Genomic DNA, 26,532 nt, shown 5'->3' on the forward strand with positions numbered 1-26,532 from the left:
GCATAAACAACCCGGACCAGACGCATTAAAGAAACTTGAAAAATGTCACCATCATAAATCAGAGCTTTTGGATGGCACGGAGACAACAAGGAGATGTTCATATAAACACACCAGCCCGACAGAGGACGCGTTCATATGAACACACCAGTCCAACAGAGGACACATTCATATGAACACACCAGCCCTACGTTCATATAAACTGCCTAAGAGCAGAAAGTTCAAGATTCAGATTTCAGGTTGACCGTTCTTCTCCATCTTTTTGAAAGCTGTTACATTTACATTTATGGCATTTAGCAGACGCCCTTATCCAGAGCGACTTACAAAGTGCTTTGTCATTTACTCATAGAACACATCCTATTACAGTACAGTAGGTTAGAGTCCAACATACCAATGAACTAGAACACTGTAGAAATACAGGGATGAATGCTGATACCTAGAGGTACAAAATACACATAAGCACTATAACACACCAAAATAAGTGACAGCAAGCGGAAGTCACTTGCTTGACTTGAGTGATTAGAAAAGTCAGCATTCACTGAACACTGGACAGGGTAGATCAAATAAACAAACTGGATTTTCATCTCTGCTGAGCTCACAGATAAAAGTTTTTGATACAGGCTGCTACTCTAGCTTTTGCACTAATCACCTTTGACCTACACTATCGATCCGAGATCAGCTCATATGTGCTGTGTGAACATGTGGGACTTAAAAATAAAGAAATGAAGAAGGAAAAAGGCGAATGAAGACACTCGTGAAACTACACAGCTGTTGGTTCACACTGTAGAAAAAGCTAAAAGAAGAATGAAAAGATGTGAAAGTGCACACACACAGAGAGAGAGAGAGAGAGAGAGAGAGAGAGAGAGAGAGAGAGAGAGAGAGAGAGAGAGAGAGAGAAACTATATCTAAGAAGCCATTGAAAGCCAGTCTAGACTGAAAACAATATTGACTCTCCTACAATGAAACAATCACTATAGGGTACTGTTGACTGTTCCATCTTTTCTTCATCATTTGCTCATTTCTTGGTTTAATACTGCAATAATAAAGAGCAGACAGCAGGTCAACAGAAGTGTGTGCCTTATCAGCAGCTCAGCAGAGCCCATGATGAGGGGGCTGGGAGCTGAGGTGGGACAGACTAAAATCAAACACTCATCTTACCAGAACCACCTAAGACAAGAAGTCAAATCAAACCACGCCAACATGTCTCACCGTGTATATGGGCGTGACAGTCCCTCCCCCAGCCAGTGATACCTGTATGTGGTCGTTACAGTCCCTCCCCGAGCCAGTCGTACCTTGCCCAGTATCCGACCCAGGAAGTAGTAGTGTCGCGTGAAGCTGCCTCCGACCAGCATCTCAGCCGTAGGACTAGGGTACAGCAGACCCTCGTTGGTGGTTCTGAAGAAGCCCTGGTTGGGGTTAAACCCCGACTTAAGCAGCTCACTCAGGAACTCCCGGAAAATCCCACCGCCATCGATACCGGCCTCGTCAAGGCCGTGGGCGTTAAGCAGGTGTACCCGGATACGCTTCTTCAGATCTGGCTCTGCAAAGATCCCAGGAAGCAGAAAGACATTTAGATTCGGAACACAAACCTCCTTCATTTGCCAAAACATTACTGTGTGTACAGAGAGAAAGAGCAAGAGAGTGAGAGAACAAAGCTGGCTAATGGAATTCTGGACACAACAAGGCCTTTGATTGATCTCTTTCATTGCAGGTAGCTGCAGCATTATAAAGTGTCTACGTTGAATTCAAATACAGATATTAGATTAATTTCCCTCAGACAAAAAGTCAATGAGAAAATTGGCCACTGTTAAATGGGAATAAACAAACACAAATGCTCAAAGTGCCTCGGTAAAAACAAAAAGGCAATCTTTCCACATTAATTAGACATCATAAATCACAAAAATACAATCCATTATAAGCACTGATTTTAAATATATCACATCACTTTACTGAGCCAAATATTGTTTTTTTACACCTTCTTCCCAGAGAAAGTACTGGCCTTGTGGTGTTTAGAAAAAAACATTTGAGTAAAACCTTCAACAAGACAATTTTTGATCATGTTGAACAGAAATTCTTCAACAATAAGGTACACCACCAATAATGGACACCACATCATTCACAATGTGACCATGTGGCACAAAAATCAGCACCAAACACCACACAGATATCCTGAGAAAAGATGTTTCTGTAGTGTTTAAGACACAAGATCCTGGCACTGGCCCCTGATCATGAATAAGGTAGTTGTACCACTCTAGACCAGCTGAAGATCGTGTGTGAGGAAGCCATACCATTCTCGGGGGACAATTTGTCGTAGGCGTCCTCATAGATGTAGTTGCGTCGGATGGTGATGTTGATGCCGTCCAGGAAAGGGCCATCTCCCTGTATGTCTCGCTTGTCAGCATAGATCAACCTCTGGAAGATCTATTGAAGTCACAGGAACAGAAATCCAGACAGACAAAGTCATGGCAACATGGCAGAAGGCTGAAGAAAGCATCTAGCTGGAGGAACCCTATGAGCTGTTTAACCACTGAAACACTTCTCGTGCTTAAGACACACACTATAAGCTTACAAACAGTGTTTTATCAACAGGGTCACAAGATGAATCATTAGAATGCTGACCGTTGCTTTATGTGTTAGGAAACTCCACTAGAAATTCAACACACAGGATCCTGTACCTTCACTCTCTCCTCAAAGGGCACAACGAAAGGTAGCTCAGTGAGGATGGCCAGGTGCCTCTCCTCTGATACAGACAGCTGGGGAGGATCCAGCCCAACTGGGGAAGAAATCAACACCTTCTTATTCAAACATGCATTCTTCATTATGAAACTCTTAAACCCTTCAGCCATCCAGCCTTCTGTTTCTTTGGTCACTTCAGGGCAACATCTACCACCCTGCAGAGTATAACTGCAATTTCAATAATAAAAAAATGTAAATTAATAACAACAAAATTAATAATAAAAATTATTATTAACTCTCCCACATGTCCAGGTGAGAGAAACCACACCCACACTCCCAGGTGAGAGTGAGCCCTGCATTGCCCCTACTCCACCCTTTTTGTACTCTCACACCTCCACCCATCTGAGCACTGAGACTTTAATTTGGGTGCATGCAGAGGCAGTGGTGGGGAGGTGGTGTACACAATTCCATCCCACCTGCTCTGTTCATCCATTGTTCTGCTCATGTCTACCACCCCACTGATCAGCTATGAAACCAGTATGCATAGCAACCAATTAAGCCTAAAAGATGCATGGCTGGACACACCCACACAAATTAACGGCAGTTGTTACCACCTGGCAACAATTTCACGCAAATACTGGCCCTCTGAAGAACATTGTACTGTTTAATAAACATGTTTGTTAGGAGAAAAAATATATAAACATATACAAAAAAGTATTACTGTTCATTATATCAGCTGTGGTTGAAAGGATGACTGGGAGGTCATCCAAGCATGTAGGCTCTCGGCGCATACAGACATCTCTATTGAATATCACTGAAGCCTCTCTCTCTCTCTCTCTCTGCCACTCAAGCCTGTCTCTCTCTCTCTCTGCCACTCAAGCCTGTCTCTCTCTCTCTCTCTCTGCCACTCAAGCCTGTCTCTCTCTCTCTGCCACTCAAGCCTGTCTCTCTCTCTCTCTCTCTGCCACTCAAGCCTCTCTCTCTCTCTCTCTGCCACTCAAGCCTCTCTCTCTCTCTCTGCCACTCAAGCCTGTCTCTCTCTCTCTGCCACTCAAGCCTGTCTCTCTCTCTCTGCCACTCAAGCCTGTCTCTCTCTCTCTGCCACTCAAGCCTGTCTCTCTCTCTCTCTCTCTCTCTCTGCCACTCAAGCCTCTCTCTCTCTGCCACTCAAGCCTGTCTCTCTCTCTCTGCCACTCAAGCCTGTCTCTCTCTCTCTCTCTCTCTCTGCCACTCAAGCCTCTCTCTCTCTGCCACTCAAGCCTGTCTCTCTCTCTCTCTCTCTCTCTGCCACTCAAGCCTCTCTCTCTCTCTGCCACTCAAGCCTGTCTCTCTCTCTCTCTCTCTGCCACTCAAGCCTGTCTCTCTCTCTCTCTCTCTGCCACTCAAGCCTGTCTCTCTCTCTCTCTCGCTCTCTGCCACTCAAGCCTGTCTCTCTCTCTCGCTCTCTGCCACTCAAGCCTGTCTCTCTCTCTCGCTCTGCCACTCAAGCCTGTCTCTCTCTCTCTGCCACTCAAGCCTGTCTCTCTCTCTCGCTCTCTGCCACTCAAGCCTCTCTCTCTCTCTCGCCTCTGCCACTCAAGCCTGTCTCTCTCTCGCTCTCTGCCACTCAAGCCTCTCTCTGCCACTCAAGCCTGTCTCTCTGCCACTCAAGCCTGTCTCTCTGCCACTCAAGCCTGTCTCTCTGCCACTCAAGCCTGTCTCTCTCTCTCTCTCTCTGCCACTCAAGCCTGTCTCTCTCTCTCTGCCACTCAAGCCTGTCTCTCTCTCTCTCTGCCACTCAAGCCTGTCTCTCTCTCTCTCTGCCACTCAAGCCTGTCTCTCTCTCTCTGCCACTCAAGCCTCTCTCTCTCTCTCTCTCTGCCACTCAAGCCTGTCTCTCTCTCTCTGCCACTCAAGCCTGTCTCTCTCTCTCTCTGCCACTCAAGCCTGTCTCTCTGCCACTCAAGCCTGTCTCTCTGCCACTCAAGCCTGTCTCTCTGCCACTCAAGCCTCTCTCTCTCTCTCTCTCTCTCTGCTGCTCAAGCCTCTCTCTCTCTCTCTGCCACTCAAGCCTCTCTCTCTCTCTCTGCCACTCAAGCCTGTCTCTCTCTCTCTCTGCCACTCAAGCCTGTCTCTCTCTCTCTCTCTCTGCCACTCAAGCCTGTCTCTCTCTCTCTCTCTCTGCCACTCAAGCCTGTCTCTCTCTCTCTCTCTGCCACTCAAGCCTGTCTCTCTCTCTCTCTGCCACTCAAGCCTGTCTCTCTCTCTCTCTGCCACTCAAGCCTGTCTCTCTCTCTCTCTGCCACTCAAGCCTGTCTCTCTCTCTCTCTGCCACTCAAGCCTGTCTCTCTCTCTCTCTCTGCCACTCAAGCCTGTCTCTCTCTCTCTGCCACTCAAGCCTGTCTCTCTCTCTCTGCCACTCAAGCCTGTCTCTCTCTCTCTGCCACTCAAGCCTGTCTCTGTCTGTCTGTCTCTCTCTCTCTCTCTCTCTCTCTCTCTCAGTTCACCTGTCAGATCCAGCCATTACGGGGAAGTTTGCGTTGGATTAACCCGACGTCCTCGAGACACCTCTAGCAGAGGAGGGGGTAGAAAGTGCCGGAGAGGCAGAGAGGCATCGTTTATTCACCATGCCACTGGTACACCACTATTATTCCGCTCAATTAGTCTCCCCACCCTCCGCATCCACCCTCCCTCTCCTTCTGCAATACAGCCATCAACACGCCATCTCAGGGTGAGAGTTATGGTGTGCTGCGGTCAATACTATGGCCATTCGTCACCAATGCAAACGTCCATTTAGGGTAATGAAAGGGGTTCGGACAAACAGGCGGCCAGATGTGGCCTGCCTTAGGCTAATTGGATTTCTAAACGCATGTGGCACAGAGCACTGCGCAACATGCCGTTATGGGTTAGTGTTCACACCACACACACACACACACACAAGCATTATAAGCACAGTCACACACACAAACACACACGCGCGCACATACATGCGCGCACACACGAAAGCAAACAACATACACGTACAGATATACATGCACACACATTGTGTGCTGTAGTGGGTGGTGTTTCAGTAGTGCTTGGTGTTTCGGTAGTGTTGGTAGTGATGTAGGGGTTGGTGTTTCAGTAGCACAGGACTGTTAATTAATCCCAGGATCCAGATCTCACCATCTAACGTTGACTGAAGAGGTCCAATTCGACCCATTCTTCTAGTCCTCCATACATGTCTAGCAGAGGGAACATACAGCTGGGTCACCTGAATAAACACACACAGACAAGACAAACACACAGACCCATTAACCCAAGGTAAAAAACTCAAAGCAAAGGCACTGGCTGCTATGCAAAAGACACCATAATCAAATTTTACTTAATTTTGTTTAATATAATTTATCATTAAAATATCTAATGAGAAGACATGTTGTAATACCTGCTGGTGTTTCAGTAGTGTTGGCAGTGCAGTAGTGGCTGGTGTTTTAGTAGGGTTGGTAGTGCTGTGGTGGCTGGTGTTTCAGTAGTGTTGTTAGTGCTGTGGTGGTTGGTGTTTCAGTAGTGATGGTAGTACAGTAGTGGTTGGTGTTTCATTAGTGTTGGTAGTGCTGTAGTGGTTGTTTCAGTAGTGTTGGTAGTGCTGTAGTGGTTGTTGTTTCAGTAGTAGTTGGTGTATCAGAAGTGGTTGGCAGTGGGGTAGTGGCTGGAGTTTCAGTAGTGTTGGCAGTGCAGTAGTGGCTGGTGTTTCAGTAGTGTTGGCAGTTCAATAGTGGCTGGTGTTTCAGTAGTGATGGCAGTGCAGTAGTGGCTGGTGTTTCAATAGTGTTGGCAGTGCTGTAGTGGTTGGTGTTTCAGTACTGTTGGTAGTGATGTAGTGTTTGTTAGTGCAGTAGGGGTTGGTGTTTCAGTAGTGATGGTAGTACAGTGGAGCTTGTTGTTTCATTAGTGTTGGTAGTGCTGTAGTGGTTGGTATTTCAGTAGTGTTGGTAGTGCTGTAGTGGTTGGTGTTTCAGTAGTGGGTGGTAGTCTGTAGTGGGTGGTGTTTCAGTAGTGTTGGTAGTGATGTAGGGGCTGGTGTTTGAAGATGGTACAGTAGGGGTTGGTGGTGGTTGTACAGTAGGGGTTGGTGGTAGTGGTGCAGTAGGGGTGAAGATGGTGCACTAGGGGTTTGTGGTGGTGGTGTTGCAGTAGGGGTTGGTGGTGGTGGTGCAGTAGGGGTGGTACCTTATCAGCTCGGATGTTAACCTCAGCAGACAGCCAGTGACCCTCCGGGCAGAAGGATCGTCTGATGTCACGTGCCTTCAACATCTTCACCAGGTTTGTAATCACCTGAAATCAAACACCAAAACCTAATAAAAAACTAACATTTTTTAACTAAATACAAGATTTGTATTCTTTTTTAATTGACCTTGACTTCTTGAAGGACATCAGTCTTTATTATGTTACCTAACATCACTCCTAAGATCAAGAAACAAAGAAATATAACCTTTATTTTGACATACAATGAGGTTGAAATAAGAGATTCTAGTTGTTGCTATGAGTGTGTTACACTTGCTATACTCGTTATATAGGACAAACACACTGCTGAGAAAGACTGCTGTGTTCCATCTACTGTGCTCCACTGGCACACCCCCACCTCTCTCTGGATGCAATGCCATGTCCTCCCACAAGCCTCTTAAACTGATCCCCAACCCGTGTCCACAGCATGACCATTGGTCTCGTATAGCTCCAACACCAGAATGGTGTGGCTGAGGGGACTCTACAGCGCCACCTGTGGTGGGCAGGAGGGGATGAGTGAGGACTGGTTAATTAGCCCATCAGGTTAAGTGCAGGCTGTAATAGGCCTCTCTCAAACTCCAGCCATGTCACCGCTCTCCAAACACAGCCAAGAAGAACCCTTCCATTAGCAATATTAATACAAGCTTAGTTGATCATTTTCATTCAATTAACTTCCTTCAATTAAATGGATAGCCAGACAATAGGGGACATAAAACACAGTGGAGGGGCGGGAGAGGCCTGGAGGCAGACATTAGCGTAGGCAGGGTCAACGGCACAGCCGACTGTAAATCCCGCCTTCAATTTAGGAAATGCGCTTCTTCTGCTCACGCTGCTTTAACAACCCCAGCTGACCAGGGGCAGCTGATGCCACAGTTTATAACATCCCCCAGTGCTCCTACCCCTGCCCACCGCACCGTGCTCCTGCTCCTCCTCCTGAGAAGGGGGAGCTCTCTTAACGAGGCTGATCTCAAGATCACAACAAGCATAACGAGAGAGAGAGAGAGAGCGAGAGAGAGAGATAGAGATCGAGGTCAAGATGTCTGGAGTGCAAAAGCTTCAGTGACGGGTTTTCTACCACAGCAAGTGGACAGTTCATGTACAGTGTGTATATGAACACGCTGCTTTCTTCACCATGCATGAACACACCGCTCAGTTCATTAAACTCAGACAACTACACCACACACACTATTAGCACAGAACAGGATAGTGAAGCCACCCCCACTGCAAGTGTCAGTCACTAATGAGGCGAAGACACTTTATAAATAACTAAGCTTTTAACAAATTACCATGGTGATAATTACGCTAATTGCAGTAGTAGCAAGAAAAGGATCTCAAATAATTAAAGCCCTCTGTTCATTCTCCCTGAGGTCTAATGTAGCTGTAATACTAATGCTGAGTGTGGCAGTCAGATCTTCTCAAGACTCGACACCTCCTCGGCCCCGAGCCCTTCACCCTGCATGTAGAGAGACCACCAGTACTGAGAGCAGCAGCTCTTTACACACGTCCTGTGTGTAACACACGTCCTGTGCCACCAGGTCTTTGCACATGCTGAGTGAGAGGCCTGCTGGCCTCCAAGGACAGGACACAAGTGTATCATAGTTCAGAGTGTGTAGGGTGTGTAGTCTGACCTTAAAGAGTTGGACCCAGCGTTTCTGCTGAGCTTGTATGCACTGCTGGGCATGGCTTCTGGGAGACACGCCCACACTGCGCAGGGCGGCAGCGTACTCCTCGCGGTGTTCGCTCTTGGTCTCAGGGTAGGCCAGCTTAATGATGCCCAGACACGCATCACGCAGACACCGGGACAGCGTCACCAGCTCCGCCAGTGAGAAGGGCATCATCGACGGAGCTCTCTGGCCTGAGACAGCAACATAAGAAACAAATAGGACATAGTGTGTGTGTGTGTGTGTGCGCGTATGCATGAACGTGTGTTTATATGTGTGTGTATGAGTCTGTGTGCGTGCGCGCACGTGTGCATGTCTGTGTGTGTGCACGCGTGTATGCATGTACGTGTGTTTATATATATGTGTGTAAGTATGTGTATATATATTTGTGCGTGTGTGTGCAGGTGTATATGTGTGTGTATATTTGTATGTGCGTGTGTGTGTGTGTGTGTGTATCAGCACCATCCATGGCATCTCCGAAGAACTCCGTGTCGTGGATGGAGATGAGAGAGTGACTGAAGAGGGAACTGAACAGGTAGAAGAGAGGAATGATTCTGCTGGAGTCCTCCGCAGACATGGAGGAACCACGGGACAGGAGCTGGAGCAGAGACACCAGAGACCTACGCGCACACACACACACACACACACACACACACACACACAATTACATACACGCGCACGCAATATTATATAGACACACACACACTATTACACACACACACACACACACACACACACACAATATTACACACACAATTATATACACACACGCACACTATTATACACACACACAAACAATATTATACACACAAAATTATACACATGCGCACGCACACACACACACACACACACACACACACACACACACACACACACACACAAACACATTATACACACACGCAATATTATACACACACACGCAATATTATACACATGATATTTTGCAGAGAATACCACACACACAATATTATACACACATACACAAAATATTGTACGCACAATATTATAAACACACATGCGCACACGCACACATACAGGGGGGCTTCTTGGTAGTTGTTGTTCTTGGTCTTTAGTGAAGGTGGCACTCACCCTGTTATCATCTTGGTCCTCATGGACGTTATTAAGTGCCACAGGTGTCTAAGGAAGCGAGCGTTGAACGCCAAGCTGTACAGGAGCCTAGAGAGGACAAGAATCACATCACACACAAAATGCCAAAATAAACAGAGCAAAGACTGAAAATAGACATTGAAAAGATTGACACTGAAAAGTGAAAAGATAAAATAAATCACTCCATCACTGCAAACAGACCAAAACTAAACATTATAAAATTACATAAGTATTATAATTAACACTCACCATCCCAGCACTCAGCACCATCACCATCACACATTAAAGACACTGTTCAGCTTTATTTAGATGAGCTACTGTCCATTAGTAAAGCAGTGACCCACAGGAGGGTCATAAACAGACTGCAGTTTCCTGAAGGGCCCCATTTAGGTTAATGGGCAGCAGAGACAATGGGGACAGGCAGGAAGAGCACAGGGAGAGAGACTGAGCGCTACATTACACCATGCATCTACAGCACATCCACTCACACACAGCACTGAGGTGTGAGGACACACTGTGTGTGTGTGTGTGTGTACACACACTAAATCCACACTCAAGCATCCCATTCTACACATTTTAGTGTTTGTTAAAACCAGTAGCACTGCTATGGTAAAAGTGCACAAACCAGGATGAAATGCAGTAAAGTGTTGAAGAGGATTCCACTGAGGGGAGTCACAGAGGACCTGTTACAGCTTGGGTCAGCTGTTAAGATGCTGGACTAGTAATCAGAAGGTTTTTGGTTAAAGTCTGTTACCACTGTTGGGCCCCTGAGCAAGACCCTTAACCCTCAATTACTTGAACTGAACTTGATCACAATTGTAAGTCACTTTTTGGATAAATGCTTCTGCTAAATGCCGTAAATATAAAATGTGGATATACTTTGTCCAGATTTCGTTTACATTTCTCACTTCAGTGAGTCTCCACTGTGATCAGATAAGTAAAAAGCAACACAAGCATTATTTGTTTTACTTCCTACTGCAATCAAGGTTTCTGCCTCACTGCTGCCAGTGTATTATATCCTGTCAAATACTGGAAGAAAACATTTAAATAAGCCAGTGGCTTCTCTGCACCTTTTTGTTTGGCATCAGCTTTCACCCCTGCAGTGGTTAGAGCTGAGGACCAGAGGACTGTGGGCATGAGAAAAGCACTCAGCAAAAGCATCTCCCTTTACGTAACGGGATTTGGATAACAAAACCGCATTCCGTTTACACTTCTATTAAATGTAGTCCGGATCTGTCTCTGACCTCTTAAAATGGTTTGAGCAAACTGACCTTAATCCAATCACAATGCGTCCTAGGGGTATTTTCACTTAGCTGAAATCTGGTTTTGGTCACCAAAAACGCATATTAATACATGGAATAAACAAGATCTCTACTAGTGGACACATCCCAGCTGTTTGCTCAGCAAATAAATGTCAACTGAATTAAATATAAAAGCAGAAAACTGAAATTTCCCATACGGATGGACACACACACAACTGAATGTGTAGAGAATCATTTAAACATAAAAATATAATGAAATAAAATACAACAGTGTGTTGCATGTGAACAGTTAATGAGAGCAAGCTGAGTGTCTGGTGCAGGCAGAACAGCTGGTGGTGCTGGAGACACAGAGACCCTTTACACAGCAGCATCTGAATGAGGCTCAGAGCAACATGACTGATGAGGACAAGAACTCCATTTCAATTACCAAATGAAGTGCTGATAAACACACACACACAAATACACACACGCGAGCACATGTGCACATGCACGCACACACACACACAAACACTAAAACACCCCACTTCTATGAGCAGGGATGAAAATGACCTTGATACAGGAACACTGAAAAAAATGGCCCTTCTGTTAGCAGAGATTTATTCAAAAACACCACAGATATGAGAGAGAGAGAGAGAAGGGTGTCCACTCAGTCATCATAGCTGCACTAGATAAGACAAGCATACAGTAAATGTCCTGCATGCAGAATTCTACCATGTTTCTAAAAACACAAAGTAAAACACCCAGCAGATCAGAATTAGGCTGATTTCCACCATCAATGAACATCCAAAAAAGATCCATACATTTCCGAATACATTTACAGACCAGTCCCAGAGAAACACCGCATTTAAAGACCAGTCCCCGAGAAACACTACAATTTAAGTCATAACAGTCCCAAGAGCTGAACCCTAAAAAGGTTCTTTTAGTCAGCTGGTTGTGAAGCTCCATAACCCTCTAACAACTACTACCACAGACCAGCACTGCTTCACCACCAAATCTAACACTAAACCAGATTATAAAGCAAAGTAAAAACTTTTATTTCGAAAATTGGGACTATGAAATTAAAACAAGTAAATTAGTGTGTTACCGGGCCCTAAACAGAGAGTCTGAATTAACAGAGTATCTCCTTACTGTCAGAGAAACATAAATACAAATCCTAACCAAATACAGGCTCAGTGAGATCAGTGAGCTATAGAAAATGACGGACACAGAGGGACCTGACTGTCCAAAGAAGAAAGTGACCACTGCATGACAGGTGAGGAGGAGACAGAGATGCCCCTTCTCCTTTACTGTGAAAAATGTAAAAATGTATGTAACAATTTCACATTAAAAATACAACACTTAATCCCAAATTTAAATAATGTGACCCAAAATGAAAAATTACAACTCTTTCTTGGAGCAGAGCATACATCAACCCTTACTGCAAAATATGTAGAAACATGTCCTCGCCTGAGATAGTCAGTGACACCCTCCTTATTCATATTTCCCATAACCAAATCACCCCACACACAGTCCTCTTTGCTAAATGTGTTTACATATTACATAGTCATAATTTTTTGTTTATGTCTTAATGACTTGTTAGATGTCATTAAAACTGTTGTGTGCTGTTATTATTCCTGTTATTAGTGGTGGTGATGCTTTTAGATGTTTAGATTCCTTTATTGTCATTGCGCAGAGCACAATGAAACAGAGTCAAACAAATGAACAAAAAAACCATGAAAAGGGCATGGGCAGTGTTGAGCCACTGCGTCCGTGTGCACCGCCACCTCCTCATCTTTTATTAGTATTTTGTGAAGTTAAAATGTAAACATTTTCAGTGCTCGGGCAATATTGCATTTTGTACAGTCATGCCAATAAAGCCATCTTGACTTGACGAGAGAGAGAGAGGCAACGCTGCATTTAGTTAAAGAGTACCCTATAAACATCATCTAATGAAAAGAGGAGGAAAACAGAGCTGACCACTGACCCACAGACAGCAGTGATGTTTATACCATCTTTGGACAAATGGTCTGATCCCACTTGGAGACAGGCAGTCTGATCCAGCAACAGCACAATGGTCTGATCCCACCAGAGCAGAGTAGAGGTCAACTTACTTTTCAGAGTCAATATCGATACCGAATATACATAATCAAGGACGTGGACAACCAATGGCCGATGTTCATTCACTGCTTCCTCACTTTAAATGAACATAATACTTTATATTAGAACATAATAAATGAAGTGCTTTGAGCTTTACACAGCATAAAGGATGTAAAAACAGTAAACACACTTTACAGTAATCTTTAAATAGATTAAAGTAACTTCAACAGCTGCCAAATCACAACACAATTCTATAAACAGATCCTCAACAGATTCAGTAAAGTGGAAAATTCAGTCAAATGAGGAAAAAGAAATTCCACTCTGCAATATCTCCTCAGGAGTCCTATCTGAGCAACACAGAGTCATGGTGTAAAAACCTCTCGGCAGGATTTTGCTGCTACAATTTTACTCCTCCTGCTCCCTGTCCTTAAATCCCAAAATTACATGTTAAATGATTATATACACATAAAAAGATTTCTGTCTGTAAAGAGTTTGAGAAAGGTGCTATATAAATTTGACTAATAATAATAATAATGATGATAATAATAATAATAATAATAATATTATTATTATTATTATTATTATTAACAACAACAACGTCAGTGACATTTGTAAGAAATGGAGCTCAAAAAAGGGGCTACTTTCTAAAAAGCAACAATGAGATTAGATGGACATTAATGTTGATTTAACCTTGACATTACTTCTTTATGAATTTCATTCAGTAAGTAGTAGTTAGATGTGCTGAATTTGTCAGAATGGTTGACTCTTGGAAATGGATTGCCTGACTCCAAGGAAACAGGATGTTTAGTCCTGTTCAAGCTGAGTGGTGCAGTCTTTAGAAGATTTAAGTTTGTAGCCGTCGGTACTTTTAGAAAAAATGAAAATAACCAGAAGTTGTGTACAATGTTTCTACTAAATATAAAAATTTTATTGTTTTACAAATAATTTAGGCTACTGCTTTTTGGAGGCATGTCTGCATAGCTGGCCATGGGTGCACAGCCCATTTTACATCAGACGCTGCACATCGCAAACAAAAACGCTTGTATTAATGTAATCAGACGCTGAACATTGAGAATGATATGCTCTTGTGTTAATGTAATCAGACGATGCATGTTGGAAATGATGTGCACCTGTGTTAATGTAATCAGATGTTGGACATCACGATATGATGATATGCTCGTGTTCATGTAATCAGACGCTGCACGTTGGAAATGATGTGCGCCTGTGTTAATGTAATCAGATGTTGGACATCACGATATGATGATATGCTCGTGTTCATGTAATCAGACGCTGCACGTTGGAAATGATGTGCGCCTGTGTTAATGTAATCAGATGTTGGACATCACGATATGATGATATGCTCGTGTTCATGTAATCAGACGCTGCACGTTGTGAATGATACACTTGTGTTTATGTAATCAGACGCTGCCCGTCACAAGCAATACACGCCTGTGTTCATGTAATCAAACACTGCAAATTGCAAATGATACGCTCCTGTGTTAATGCAATATTTACACTAGATGCTGTACTTCACAAGCAATACACTCCTATGTTAATGGAATCAGATGCTGCACGTCACTCGTGATACACTCCTGTGTTAATGTAATCAGATGCTGCACATTGATTCCCGTAATCGTGACAATGTTGAATATCGGCTACAAACGATCAGTCAGGTCGATAAATCGGCCGACCTCTATTGCGCAGGGCACATGCCTATTTAAGGTAGAAAAATCAATCCAAAAAATCCACACCATAAACCTTTAAGTCAGGGGCACCTTGTTCTGCACAGATCCTTCCTTCTGAATCTATGAAGCACATCAATCAACAAGATCAACTCTATATAAGGACTCCAGAGGAACGTGTAAAATACTGAAATAACTGACCTCTGCTGACAGCTGGGCTTGGAAAAATATCCAATATACCAGTTAAACAGTTTGAGCTGAGCTCCAACCTGAATCAGGCCAAGCATCAAAGCCAGGTGTGTTACATTAGGAACACATCTCCATGAGTATGGTTGGAGCTTCAGGAGCAGGGCCAGACAACCCAGTGTGGTGGTAGATAGAAGGACACACTGGGCTAGCTGACCAATCTGGCATCAAGCATCAACATAGGACCCTTCCTTAGACCCGTAAATCACGTAAGCAGCTGTAATTTGCTCCCCTTTGCCTCTTGTAAAGCTATCCTGACCACTCCCGCTAAAATGAATCTTTCCAGAAGAGCTAATTATTTTGTACAGATATCCAATAATGATAAAGCACTGAGGGCAGAATTTACGGTAAAAGCATTTCCAAACACATCCTCGCTCCAAGATGAACATTAACGATACACAAGTCTGCAGCAGCCATAAGTACCAAGGGAATGATGTAGAGAAGGGTGGAACATGGAGGGAAGGGTCAAAAACTGACTGGTAAGCAGACAAGTAAGACCACTGACACACACACACAAACACACACCTTATGTCTACATTACAAATTCACATACAGCCTCCAGAACAAGAGAAACAGAAACTTTGACTCCTCTGACACACATGCTGATCTTGCCTCTCTCCCCACTCCACCATGTACTGCAGTCTCTCTCTCTCTCCACCATGTACAGCAGTCTTTCTCTCTCCACCATGTACAGCAGTCTCTCTCTCTCTCTCCACCATGTGCTGCAGTCTCTCTCTCTCTCTCCACCATGTGCTGCAGTCTCTCTCTCTCTCTCCACCATGTGCTGCAGTCTCTCTCTCTCTCTCCACCATGTGCTGCAGTCTCTCTCTCTCTCTCCACCATGTGCTGCAGTCTCTCTCTCTCTCTCCACCATGTGCTGCAGTCTCTCTCTCTCTCTCCACCATGTGCTGCAGTCTCTCTCTCTCTCCACCATGTGCTGCAGTCTCTCTCTCTCTCTCCACCATGTGCTGCAGTCTCTCTCTCTCTCCACCATGTACTGCAGTCTCTCTCTCTCTCTCTACCATGTACTGCAGTCTCTCTCTCTCTCCCCCATGTACAGCAGTCTCTCTCTCTCTCTCCCCATGTACAGCAGTCTCTCTCTCTCTCCCCCATGTACAGCAGTCTCTCTCTCTCTCTCCCCCATGTACAGCAGTCTCTCTCTCTCTCTCTCCCCCATGTACAGCAGTCTCTCTCTCTCTCTCCCCCATGTACAGCAGTCTCTCTCTCTCTCTCCCCCATGTACAGCAGTCTCTCTCTCTCTCTCCCCCATGTACAGCAGTCTCTCTCTCTCTCTCCCCCATGTACAGCAGTCTCTCTCTCTCTCTCCCCCATGTACAGCAGTCTCTCTCTCTCTCTCCCCCATGTACAGCAGTCTCTCTCTCTCTCTCCCCCATGTACAGCAGTCTCTCTCTCTCTCTCCCCCATGTACAGCAGTCTCTCTCTCTCTCTCCCCCATGTACAGCAGTCTCTCTCTCTCTCTCCCCCATGTACAGCAGTCTCTCTCTCTCTCTCCCCCATGTACAGCAGTCTCTCTCTCTCTCTCCCCCATGTACAGCAGTCTCTCTCTCTCTCTCCCCCATGTACAGCAGTCTCTCTCTCTCTCTCCCCCATGTACAGCAGTCTCTCTCTCTCTCTCCCCCATGTACAGCAGTCTCTCTCTCTCTCTCCCCCATGTACAGCAGTCTCTCTCTCTCTCTCCCCCATGTACAGCAGTCTCTCTCTCTCTCTCCCCCATGTACAGCAGTCTCTCTCTCTCTCCCCCATGTACAGCAGTCTCTCTCTCTCTCCCCCATGTACAGCAGTCTCTCTCTCTCTCCCCCATGTACAGCAGTCTCTCTCTCTCTCTCCCCCATGTACAGCAGTCTCTCTCTCTCTCCCCCATGTACAGCAGTCTCTCTCTCTCTCCCCCATGTACAGCAGTCTCTCTCTCTCTCTCCCCCATGTACAGCAGTCTCTCTCTCTCTCTCCCCCATGTACAGCAGTCTCTCTCTCTCTCTCCCCCATGTACAGCAGTCTCTCTCTCTCTCTCCCCCATGTACAGCAGTCTCTCTCTCTCTCTCCCCCATGTACAGCAGTCTCTCTCTCTCTCTCCCCCATGTACAGCAGTCTCTCTCTCTCTCTCCCCCATGTACAGCAGTCTCTCTCTCTCTCTCCCCCATGTACAGCAGTCTCTCTCTCTCTCCCCCATGTACAGCAGTCTCTCTCTCTCTCCCCATGTACAGCAGTCTCTCTCTCTCTCCCATGTACAGCAGTCTCTCTCTCTCTCCCCCATGTACAGCAGTCTCTCTCTCTCTCTCCCCCATGTACAGCAGTCTCTCTCTCTCTCTCCCCCATTTACAGCAGTCTCTCTCTCTCTCTCCACCATGTACAGCAGTCTCTCTCTCTCCACCATGTACTGCAGTCTCTCTCCACCATGTACTGCAGTCTCTCTCTCTCTCCACCATGTACTGCAGTCTCTCTCTCCACCATGTACTGCAGTCTCTCTCTCTCTCCACCATGTACTGCAGTCTCTCTCTCTCCACCATGTACTGCAGTCTCTCTCTCTCCACCATGTACTGCAGTCTCTCTCTCCACCATGTACTGCAGTCTCTCTCTCCACCATGTACTGCAGTCTCTCTCTCTCCACCATGTACTGCAGTCTCTCTCTCCACCATGTACTGCAGTCTCTCTCTCCACCATGTACTGCAGTCTCTCTCTCTCCACCATGTACAGCAGTCTCTCTCTCCCCACCATGTACAGCAGTCTCTCTCTCTCTCCCCACCATGTACAGCAGTCTCTCTCTCTCTCCCCACCATGTACAGCAGTCTCTCTCTCTCCCCACCATGTACAGCAGTCTCTCTCTCTCCCCACCATGTACAGCAGTCTCTCTCTCTCCCCACCATGTACAGCAGTCTCTCTCTCTCCCCACCATGTACAGCAGTCTCTCTCTCTCCCCACCATGTACAGCAGTCTCTCTCTCTCTCCCCACCATGTACAGCAGTCTCTCTCTCTCCCACCATGTACAGCAGTCTCTCTCTCTCCCCACCATGTACAGCAGTCTCTCTCTCTCTCTCTCTACCATGTACAGCAGTCTCTCTCTCTCTACCATGTACAGCAGTCTCTCTCTCTCTCTCTCCCATGTACAGCAGTCTCTCTCTCTCTCTCCCCCATGTACAGCAGTCTCTCTCTCTCTCTCCCCCATGTACAGCAGTCTCTCTCTCTCTCTCCCCCATGTACAGCAGTCTCTCTCTCTCTCTCCCCCATGTACAGCAGTCTCTCTCTCTCTCTCCCCCATGTACAGCAGTCTCTCTCTCTCTCTCCCCCATGTACAGCAGTCTCTCTCTCTCTCTCCCCCATGTACAGCAGTCTCTCTCTCTCTCCCCCATGTACAGCAGTCTCTCTCTCTCTCCCCCATGTACAGCAGTCTCTCTCTCTCTCTCCCCCATGTACAGCAGTCTCTCTCTCTCTCTCCCCCATGTACAGCAGTCTCTCTCTCTCTCCCCCATGTACAGCAGTCTCTCTCTCTCTCTCCCCCATGTACAGCAGTCTCTCTCTCTCTCTCCCCCATGTACAGCAGTCTCTCTCTCTCTCTCCCCCATGTACAGCAGTCTCTCTCTCTCTCTCCCCCATGTACAGCAGTCTCTCTCTCTCTCTCCCCCATGTACAGCAGTCTCTCTCTCTCTCCCCCCATGTACAGCAGTCTCTCTCTCTCTCCCCCATGTACAGCAGTCTCTCTCTCTCTCCCCCATGTACAGCAGTCTCTCTCTCTCTCTCCCCCATGTACAGCAGTCTCTCTCTCTCTCTCCCCCATGTACAGCAGTCTCTCTCTCTCTCTCCCCCATGTACAGCAGTCTCTCTCTCTCTCTCCCCCATGTACAGCAGTCTCTCTCTCTCTCTCCCCCATGTACAGCAGTCTCTCTCTCTCTCCCCCATGTACAGCAGTCTCTCTCTCTCCCCCATGTACAGCAGTCTCTCTCTCTCTCCCCCATGTACAGCAGTCTCTCTCTCTCTCTCCCCCATGTACAGCAGTCTCTCTCTCTCCCCCATTTACAGCAGTCTCTCTCTCTCTCTCCACCATGTACTGCAGTCTCTCTCCACCATGTACTGCAGTCTCTCTCTCCACCATGTACTGCAGTCTCTCTCTCTCCACCATGTACTGCAGTCTCTCTCTCCACCATGTACTGCAGTCTCTCTCTCTCTCCACCATGTACTGCAGTCTCTCTCTCTCTCCACCATGTACTGCAGTCTCTCTCTCTCTCCACCATGTACTGCAGTCTCTCTCTCTCTCCACCATGTACTGCAGTCTCTCTCTCTCCACCATGTACTGCAGTCTCTCTCTCTCCACCATGTACTGCAGTCTCTCTCTCCACCATGTACTGCAGTCTCTCTCTCCACCATGTACTGCAGTCTCTCTCTCCACCATGTACTGCAGTCTCTCTCTCTCCACCATGTACTGCAGTCTCTCTCTCCACCATGTACTGCAGTCTCTCTCTCCACCATGTACTGCAGTCTCTCTCTCTCCACCATGTACTGCAGTCTCTCTCTCTCCACCATGTACAGCAGTCTCTCTCTCCCCACCATGTACAGCAGTCTCTCTCTCCCCACCATGTACAGCAGTCTCTCTCTCTCCCCACCATGTACAGCAGTCTCTCTCTCTCCCCACCATGTACAGCAGTCTCTCTCTCTCCCCACCATGTACAGCAGTCTCTCTCTCTCTCTCTCTACCATGTACAGCAGTCTCTCTCTCTCTCTCTCTCTACCATGTACAGCAGTCTCTCTCTCTCTCTCTCTACCATGTACAGCAGTCTCTCTCTCTCTCTCTCTACCATGTACAGCAGTCTCTCTCTCTCTACCATGTACAGCAGTCTCTCACTCCATCTCTCTGAGCCCAGTCAGCATGCAAACAGACAGACCAGTGCACTCATTAGCCTAACTGATGAATGACAGGTTCTGAGACGGACCATTACCTGCCCCCGACCATAAAATTGGCCGACAAGGGGACGCTGATTGGCTGACTGGGTCCATCACTAGATTGAATAGTGCTTAGACAGAGCATTAAAAAAAAAACGAAGAGCACACAAATATCTTAAGAAAGAAACAAGCAGCTTTTAAAGAGATGGGCCATTTTAGCGTCAGGCTGTGTATTTTATGCTGGTATGGAAGTGAATCTTCACATAGGCTCTACTGGACTTCCTGCTCTGTTCACACTGCTGTCCCTTTTTGCCCTTATGAGTGTTAATTCCACTTCTCTTTCAACCAGTATTTTGTGGGTGTGTGTGAGTATGTTTGTTTGTGTGTGTGTGTAAGTCCTAACCTGACTCTGGGCACCATCATGCGGTGCTGAACCATGAGTGTGTGGCAGATGGAGGCCATCATAGTGAAGACGTCCTCGCTGGCTGAGTCTCTCCACACCAGAGCCAGCAGCGCGTTTGTCTGCTGCCGGGAGTCCAACTTCTGCAGACAGGACTCAGTGATGAGCTGCACAGAGACCCTGCCTTCATCCTGCACAGCAGTGGGGAGAGGATTAGAATACAACACACCAGCAGGCACGACACTACTGAAACACAAGACTGTAGTGTGTATGTGTGTACCTGTGTGTGTGTGTGTACCTGTACCTGTGTGTGTGTGGAGTGTATCGTGGTGTCGTCCTCATCCTCAGAGTCACTGTTTATCTCTGATGTGCTCCGGCTCTCAGTCACAGGCAGCAGTGGTAAGAGAGTCTGTAGTGTCTTCAGATACAGGAGCAAGCCTTCATCAGAGAGAGAACCTACACACACACACACACACACACACACACACAATGAAAGACTTATAAGTTACAGAAGCAGGCCTTCATCAGGGAGAACCTACACACACACACGGACGCACATGCACACACACCCAGGCTGGTTTCTCCGACTGACAGCACGAAGTAGAAGAGCCACGGTGCGTGAGCTTGGGCCAGGGCTGAGGAGGCTACGGTGGCCTGCAGGGACCAAAGGAAGTCCTCAAACGGGAACACTCCCCTAGGGTCAGCCAGAGCTGGCACAAAGAAATCAAACACCTGCTCCGTGAACGGAGGGGAGATGAACTCTTCTGTGAAGGCTGAGAACACTGACTGCCTGAGAGAGAGAGAGACAGACAGACAGACAAAAAGGGAGAGACAGACAGACAGACAGACCTCATTCATATATAATCAAAGGCATATCGCTGTTTACAGCAGATTCACACAACTGTCTTTTTTTTAATCTGTGGATGACCTCATTCTTGCTGTCAAGCAGAGGTTAGAGGGCAAAGGGCAAAAAGAAGTTGGAACTATGTGCAATCTGTTCACTGAGTGGACTAGCACAGGACCTGTCAGTTCAGCTCAGAACCAACAGCCTAAGAATCTACCATCCCATCCAATCATGATAAGAACACAGAATACAGTATTTTCTAATCTGATCTGTATGCTTTTCAAGACCAAAAGCCGAATGCTGTCAAAAAAATATCATAACATACAATACCATTCTAAAAAAAAAAAGAACCATAAATCAGAGCGTTGCAACATTTTCTAAAACATCTTACATTTTAAGAGTAGCCACCCACATCTGTGTGTGTGTGTGTGTGTGTGTGTGTGTGTGTGTGTGTGTGTGTGTGTGAAAATAAGCAAACAGGAGAAGTGTGTGTAAAAGCTTTAGTCACACTGGTGTTCTGTGGAATACACAGGGGTGATAGTCCCAGAGAGTTTTTTGAATGGAGCCCCAAACTAAGCAAACATTACAGCTCAATTCAAAAAGCCAGCCTGACTTTTACTGCCTACTGTAAACATACAGAGCTAATTACTGCCCTCACTTCCCTCTCTCACACACAGAAAACATTCCACTTAAACCTACAGCAGAGCTCTACTGGAGGAAAATACAGCAGAGTCCATCCCAGGGAGAGAGACCAGCGCCAGAGTTGCTGTGGGTCATTTCAGGTCATGTGTGGCCGTGTGTGAGTGACAGCCAAGATTAGCACACAACACAGGAGATGTATGTTATGTGCATTGGTTTATGTATTTCCTCAGTAAGTGTTTGTGTATTTGCATAATACACATCAGGGAAGGTGCACATAAGGTGCAGGAGTTTGAATGGGTGTTGCAGCTGTGTATGTGTGTGTTTACCTGGCTCCCTCAGGGCAGGAAGTGTAGGTAAAGTGCAGGGGTTTGAGTGTGTGTTGCAGAAGTGTGTGTGCCAGAGGAACAGAAGGGGCATCTGTGTACTCCAGACTCGACGGTAACTTATGATTCACCAAGGCATACACAGACCTGTAGTATCCTAGACACAGAGAGAGAGAGAGAGAGAGAGAGAGAGAGAGAGAGAGAGAGAGAGAGAGAGAGAGAGAGACAGACAGAGAGAGAAAGAGAGATGGATGTATGAGGTGGGATGGAGAGAGAGCAAAAGAAATTAACAGAAGACAAAGAGAGAAAACGGAGAGAGATTGTAACTGCCTCGTACAAGACACAATGATTTACTTCATGAAACAAGATCCACTACTCAGAGGCAGAGAGGGGACGTGAGGAGATGGAGGAGGGGATGAAGAGATACGAGAGGGGTGGGGGGAAGTGAGATCACTGCATACCTTTCTGTACCATATAGTGCAATATCTGCTCAGTAAGTGCTGTGGCAGCACCGGGGTCGTGCAGCACAGGCAGGTAGGTCTTCTCCCAGCAGAACACTTCCACCATGCGCATGGGCACAGTCACATTCACACGCTCATCTGCACACTGCTGCAGCAGTCTGGGGACACACACGTCAGGGCACACGTATCAGACACACACATACACACACGAACAGCTATTGATTAGGGTCGTTCCAGGCTATGCTGGTAAGCCCTTTATAAATAAAACTTTCATACATCAAAATAAATTCTTAATATATGATGTCAGGTATTATGGCAGACAATTTATCATGGAACGATTCGGCTTTACACACACACACACACACACACACACACACACACACACACACACACACACACACACACACACACAGTACCAGAACTATAGTCATTCCCCTATAATGATCTTATACTGATTAATAAAAAATAGAAATTCATATTTAGTCTGTCCTATGAGTAGACAGTACCATCACGACCAAGCACTGTTGGAAACATAATATTTATACTGAGTTGGCTAATTAATGTATTAAATCATGGACTGGTTACTATCTGGACCACCAAGAGGGTGAGGGTCCCTCTTCAATCCTGATCTGTAGTAATGGTGACTGGGAGCTGATCTGAGCTGGCCCACCAGGAGGGTGAGGGTCCCTCTAGAGTCTGGGTCTTCCCCAGGTTCATCATTAAACACCCAGGGACTTTTTCCTTGCCAATGTCTCCTCTGGTTCACTCAGTAGAGATCTGGACCCACACATTTGTAAAGATGTGTCGTGACTATGTGTGTTATATAAATACATTTGACTTTGACTTCACTAGACTCTGCTAAACGCAGTGGTAATACCATAAACACTGTTCACCTGAGCAATAAGTTATCTAATGAACTAGAAATGAAACCTTATTTATCCATTAGAACATCGAGCACCTCTGTTTAATTTAATACTTATTTTTCCACACTCAGTTTCTTCAAACCTCTTTCATCCATTACACAACACTTATTACATAGCAGTTAATGGTGTCGAAGCCTGTACAAGTGTTTGAGTGTTCTAGCCCCGCCCATCACAGTTACCTGCAGCAGTGTCCCAGAAGCCTCTTGATCTGGAATACACATGTGGATCCCTGCGGCCCAGCCAATAGCTTCACAAACTGGGCATGGTGCTTCACGACACTCTGACACAGCCAGATCTGCAACATCAAACACATCAAAATGGGCGTGGTGCTTTATCACACTCTGATAGGGCTAACTCAGCTTCTCTCTGCAGGATCAGTGAATGACAACCACCATCAGCAAGAGTCCCCTTAGTGACACTCAGTACAGATTATGAACAGCAGTACTGCACTGGTCCTGGCTCCTAGTGTACCTCAGGCTAGGGTGGGAATCTCTGTCTGCTCTCCAGAGGATTTGGACTTATCTGCTCCCAACTAATAATTCTGCTTTTGATTACATCAAATAAAAGAAAAACTCCAGAAATGTTCATCAGAAGGTGCTGACTGTAACTGAAAGAAAATGTTTGCCATAGTAGTAATACAACATCAATGGCTTTTCAGTATATATATAAATAACAAGCAAAACAAATTAATAAGCAAAACAAAACTCCATTAAAGTATCATAAGGTGTCATTTAAAACAAACAGAAAAGAAAAACAAGCAGTAGTAAGCTGTGAATAAAAAACAAGATGTTAGTCAGGGTGACGGGTTCTCACCAGCCTGTGCGTGTCCTCACTGTGGCAGTAGAAAAACAGCAGCTGTCTCCCCAGCAGCCTGAGGGTGGCGCTGTCCACAAGCGCTGGGCTGTGGAGTGACTGGGCCTGACTCACCGAGCGGTCAAAGAGAGCCCTCTGGATGGCATGCTGTGAAACACAGGACACGGGGGAAGGAACCAGGACAACAATGAGGGACACAGCAACTGTACCAACAATACACTGTAAGAGAGAGGTAGACAATTCCCCTATTCTGCACACTGAGACAGAATGAGACAGTCCCTCAACCTCTGTGCACAGAGATGGAATGAGACAGTCCCTCAACCTCTGTGCACAGAGACTGAATGAGACAGTCCTTCAACCCCTGTGCACAGAGACTGAATGAGACAGTCCTTCAACCTCTGTGCACAGAGACTGAATGAGACAGTCCTTCAACCTCTGTGCACAGAGACTGAAAGAGACAGTCCTTCAACCTCTGTGCACAGAGACTGAATGAGACAGTCCCTCACATCTGTAGACAGAGAGAAAATGAGACGGTCCCTTTCCTCCATACACCGAGAGAGAATAAGACAGTCCCCTGTTGAGAATGAAAATGAGGCAGTCCCCTGACAATACCTGCTGTCTTTACACCTAGATGGCCAATAATGAAGTTATATGCAGGTTCCTTAGGATTCTCTTTGCATGGGATGTTAATATAAGTGAAATAAGTCACCATCATGATGGCACAGTCACTGCGCTTGTAAATATAAAGAGCTCTTACTGTAAAGGTGATATGTAAAACTCAGTTTACACTAACCAGGTCACTATGTGTACCAAGCCACATTAAAATAACTGAACATGTTCCTATAGCAACAGCAGTGCAGTAACGCATGTCTAAGGAACACATTATACTAAAGGTCAGCAATGAAGCCACACTAACAAACTACTGCCATCAAATGTGTACAAATTCCTTAAAGATAGTATACCCAACAGTGGGGCTTACAATACCACCATATCATCTTTCACAATTTATAGAAATAAAAACAGTATGATTTCACATATGAACTAAACTCATGCATGTACCGAGATCTTTCCACATACCTGACGCTTTCTTTCATGGAAGCCTCTTATGTAAGACTGGATGATTATTGCATTTTTCAGCCGTCTCCTCTCATCCTGCAAGGGAAAAGCAGTATTAGTCAATAATATTAACAATACCACCACCAGGCTGACCCATCAAACACTGCAGTAATTAACAGAGACCTCTCGTTTCCGTCTTTCCTCCTGTGTCCGATGAAGCAGAGATGCTTTTTCCTCCTGAAAGAAAACAGAGAATTTCACAGCTACAGTAACACTAGTTACAATAACACACTACAAAGTTACAATAACATACACAGGCTATAACACATGGTTCAGTTACAGTAACAGCACTAAATACAGCTACATTAACAATAAACACAGCCACAATAACACACTACAGAGCTAATGAAGAACCAGCAGCGAGGCCCAGCCTCTTTCTTACCTTCCTACTCGCCCCACCAAGCGACACTTTTGGGGTCCTCCTGAAATCTCCCTCAAAGCTGAACATGGCTACACCTTTCCCATTGAGCTGCAGTCTATAAAATTACCTGTGAGACGAGACACACGCGAGTTCAAAGCCTCGATTTATCTGAACACAACGACCTCAACAACAAAACAATTACGGAAGGACCGAGCAAATCTCTATACGGTTGTTTCAAGCTGTCACATGTCGCCGTGCGTTCTGAAATCAACTGGCTGCTTATTTTGAACTCTCAGGAAGCCGAATTACGGTAGTTATCATTACATAACGGGCACAGTGTTCGCCTGTGTTTATATTGCTACAGGCCGCAAGCTAATTTAGCGTCATAACGGACCTGAGAATGGATTAAAAAAAGACAATTACACAAAAATCCGAATAGGTGTTGAAAGGCTGTTTCCTGGAACCAAGGATGTTAGGATCTGCTAATAGGCTAGGTAGCTATAACAAGGCAAGCACTGACAGCTTAGACATTGATACTGGAAAATCAACCCTACTTCGCTATGATTTATATAGATAGGTGACAAAACCTTGTTTCTTTTTATATTTACAAATTAAAAGCAACACGCGGCCCTTACGACCGTAGATAGCTGACGTGCTAGCGTGCTAACGTGCTAGCAGCATTGTTCTGTCATCAGTCACAACTTCACGGGGCTCTTGGCTAGCTAAGATAATGACTCAGCGGTCTCTCGTCATAAACAAAATATAAGTAAATATATTTATTATTTAGGATGATTTAAATGTAAATCTAGG

General features: G+C 45.8%; 1 protein-coding gene across 1 annotated transcript in view; it reads right to left on the bottom strand.

The window, feature by feature from the left end:
• Nucleotides 1-26,532, bottom strand: part of ube3c (ubiquitin protein ligase E3C) — a 38,050-nt gene that overhangs the window by 11,217 nt on the left and 301 nt on the right. The window contains exons 2-19 of the mRNA XM_027028258.2: nt 25,744-25,849; nt 25,485-25,538; nt 25,323-25,397; nt 24,246-24,392; nt 23,612-23,727; nt 22,510-22,667; nt 22,052-22,205; nt 20,809-21,029; nt 20,544-20,695; nt 20,243-20,430; nt 9,666-9,752; nt 9,039-9,196; nt 8,544-8,770; nt 6,862-6,966; nt 5,818-5,905; nt 2,673-2,770; nt 2,286-2,418; nt 1,290-1,537 (exon numbers count right to left, since the gene is read on the bottom strand). Of these exons, the coding sequence (XP_026884059.2) occupies nt 1,290-1,537; nt 2,286-2,418; nt 2,673-2,770; nt 5,818-5,905; nt 6,862-6,966; nt 8,544-8,770; nt 9,039-9,196; nt 9,666-9,752; nt 20,243-20,430; nt 20,544-20,695; nt 20,809-21,029; nt 22,052-22,205; nt 22,510-22,667; nt 23,612-23,727; nt 24,246-24,392; nt 25,323-25,397; nt 25,485-25,538; nt 25,744-25,809 (2,475 nt within the window). The 5' untranslated portion in view covers nt 25,810-25,849. The remainder of the gene's footprint in view (nt 1-1,289; nt 1,538-2,285; nt 2,419-2,672; nt 2,771-5,817; nt 5,906-6,861; nt 6,967-8,543; nt 8,771-9,038; nt 9,197-9,665; nt 9,753-20,242; nt 20,431-20,543; nt 20,696-20,808; nt 21,030-22,051; nt 22,206-22,509; nt 22,668-23,611; nt 23,728-24,245; nt 24,393-25,322; nt 25,398-25,484; nt 25,539-25,743; nt 25,850-26,532) is intronic.

Source organism: Electrophorus electricus, chromosome 19 (genome assembly GCF_013358815.1).
Source record: "Electrophorus electricus isolate fEleEle1 chromosome 19, fEleEle1.pri, whole genome shotgun sequence".
Classification (NCBI taxonomy): Eukaryota; Metazoa; Chordata; class Actinopteri; order Gymnotiformes; family Gymnotidae; genus Electrophorus; species Electrophorus electricus.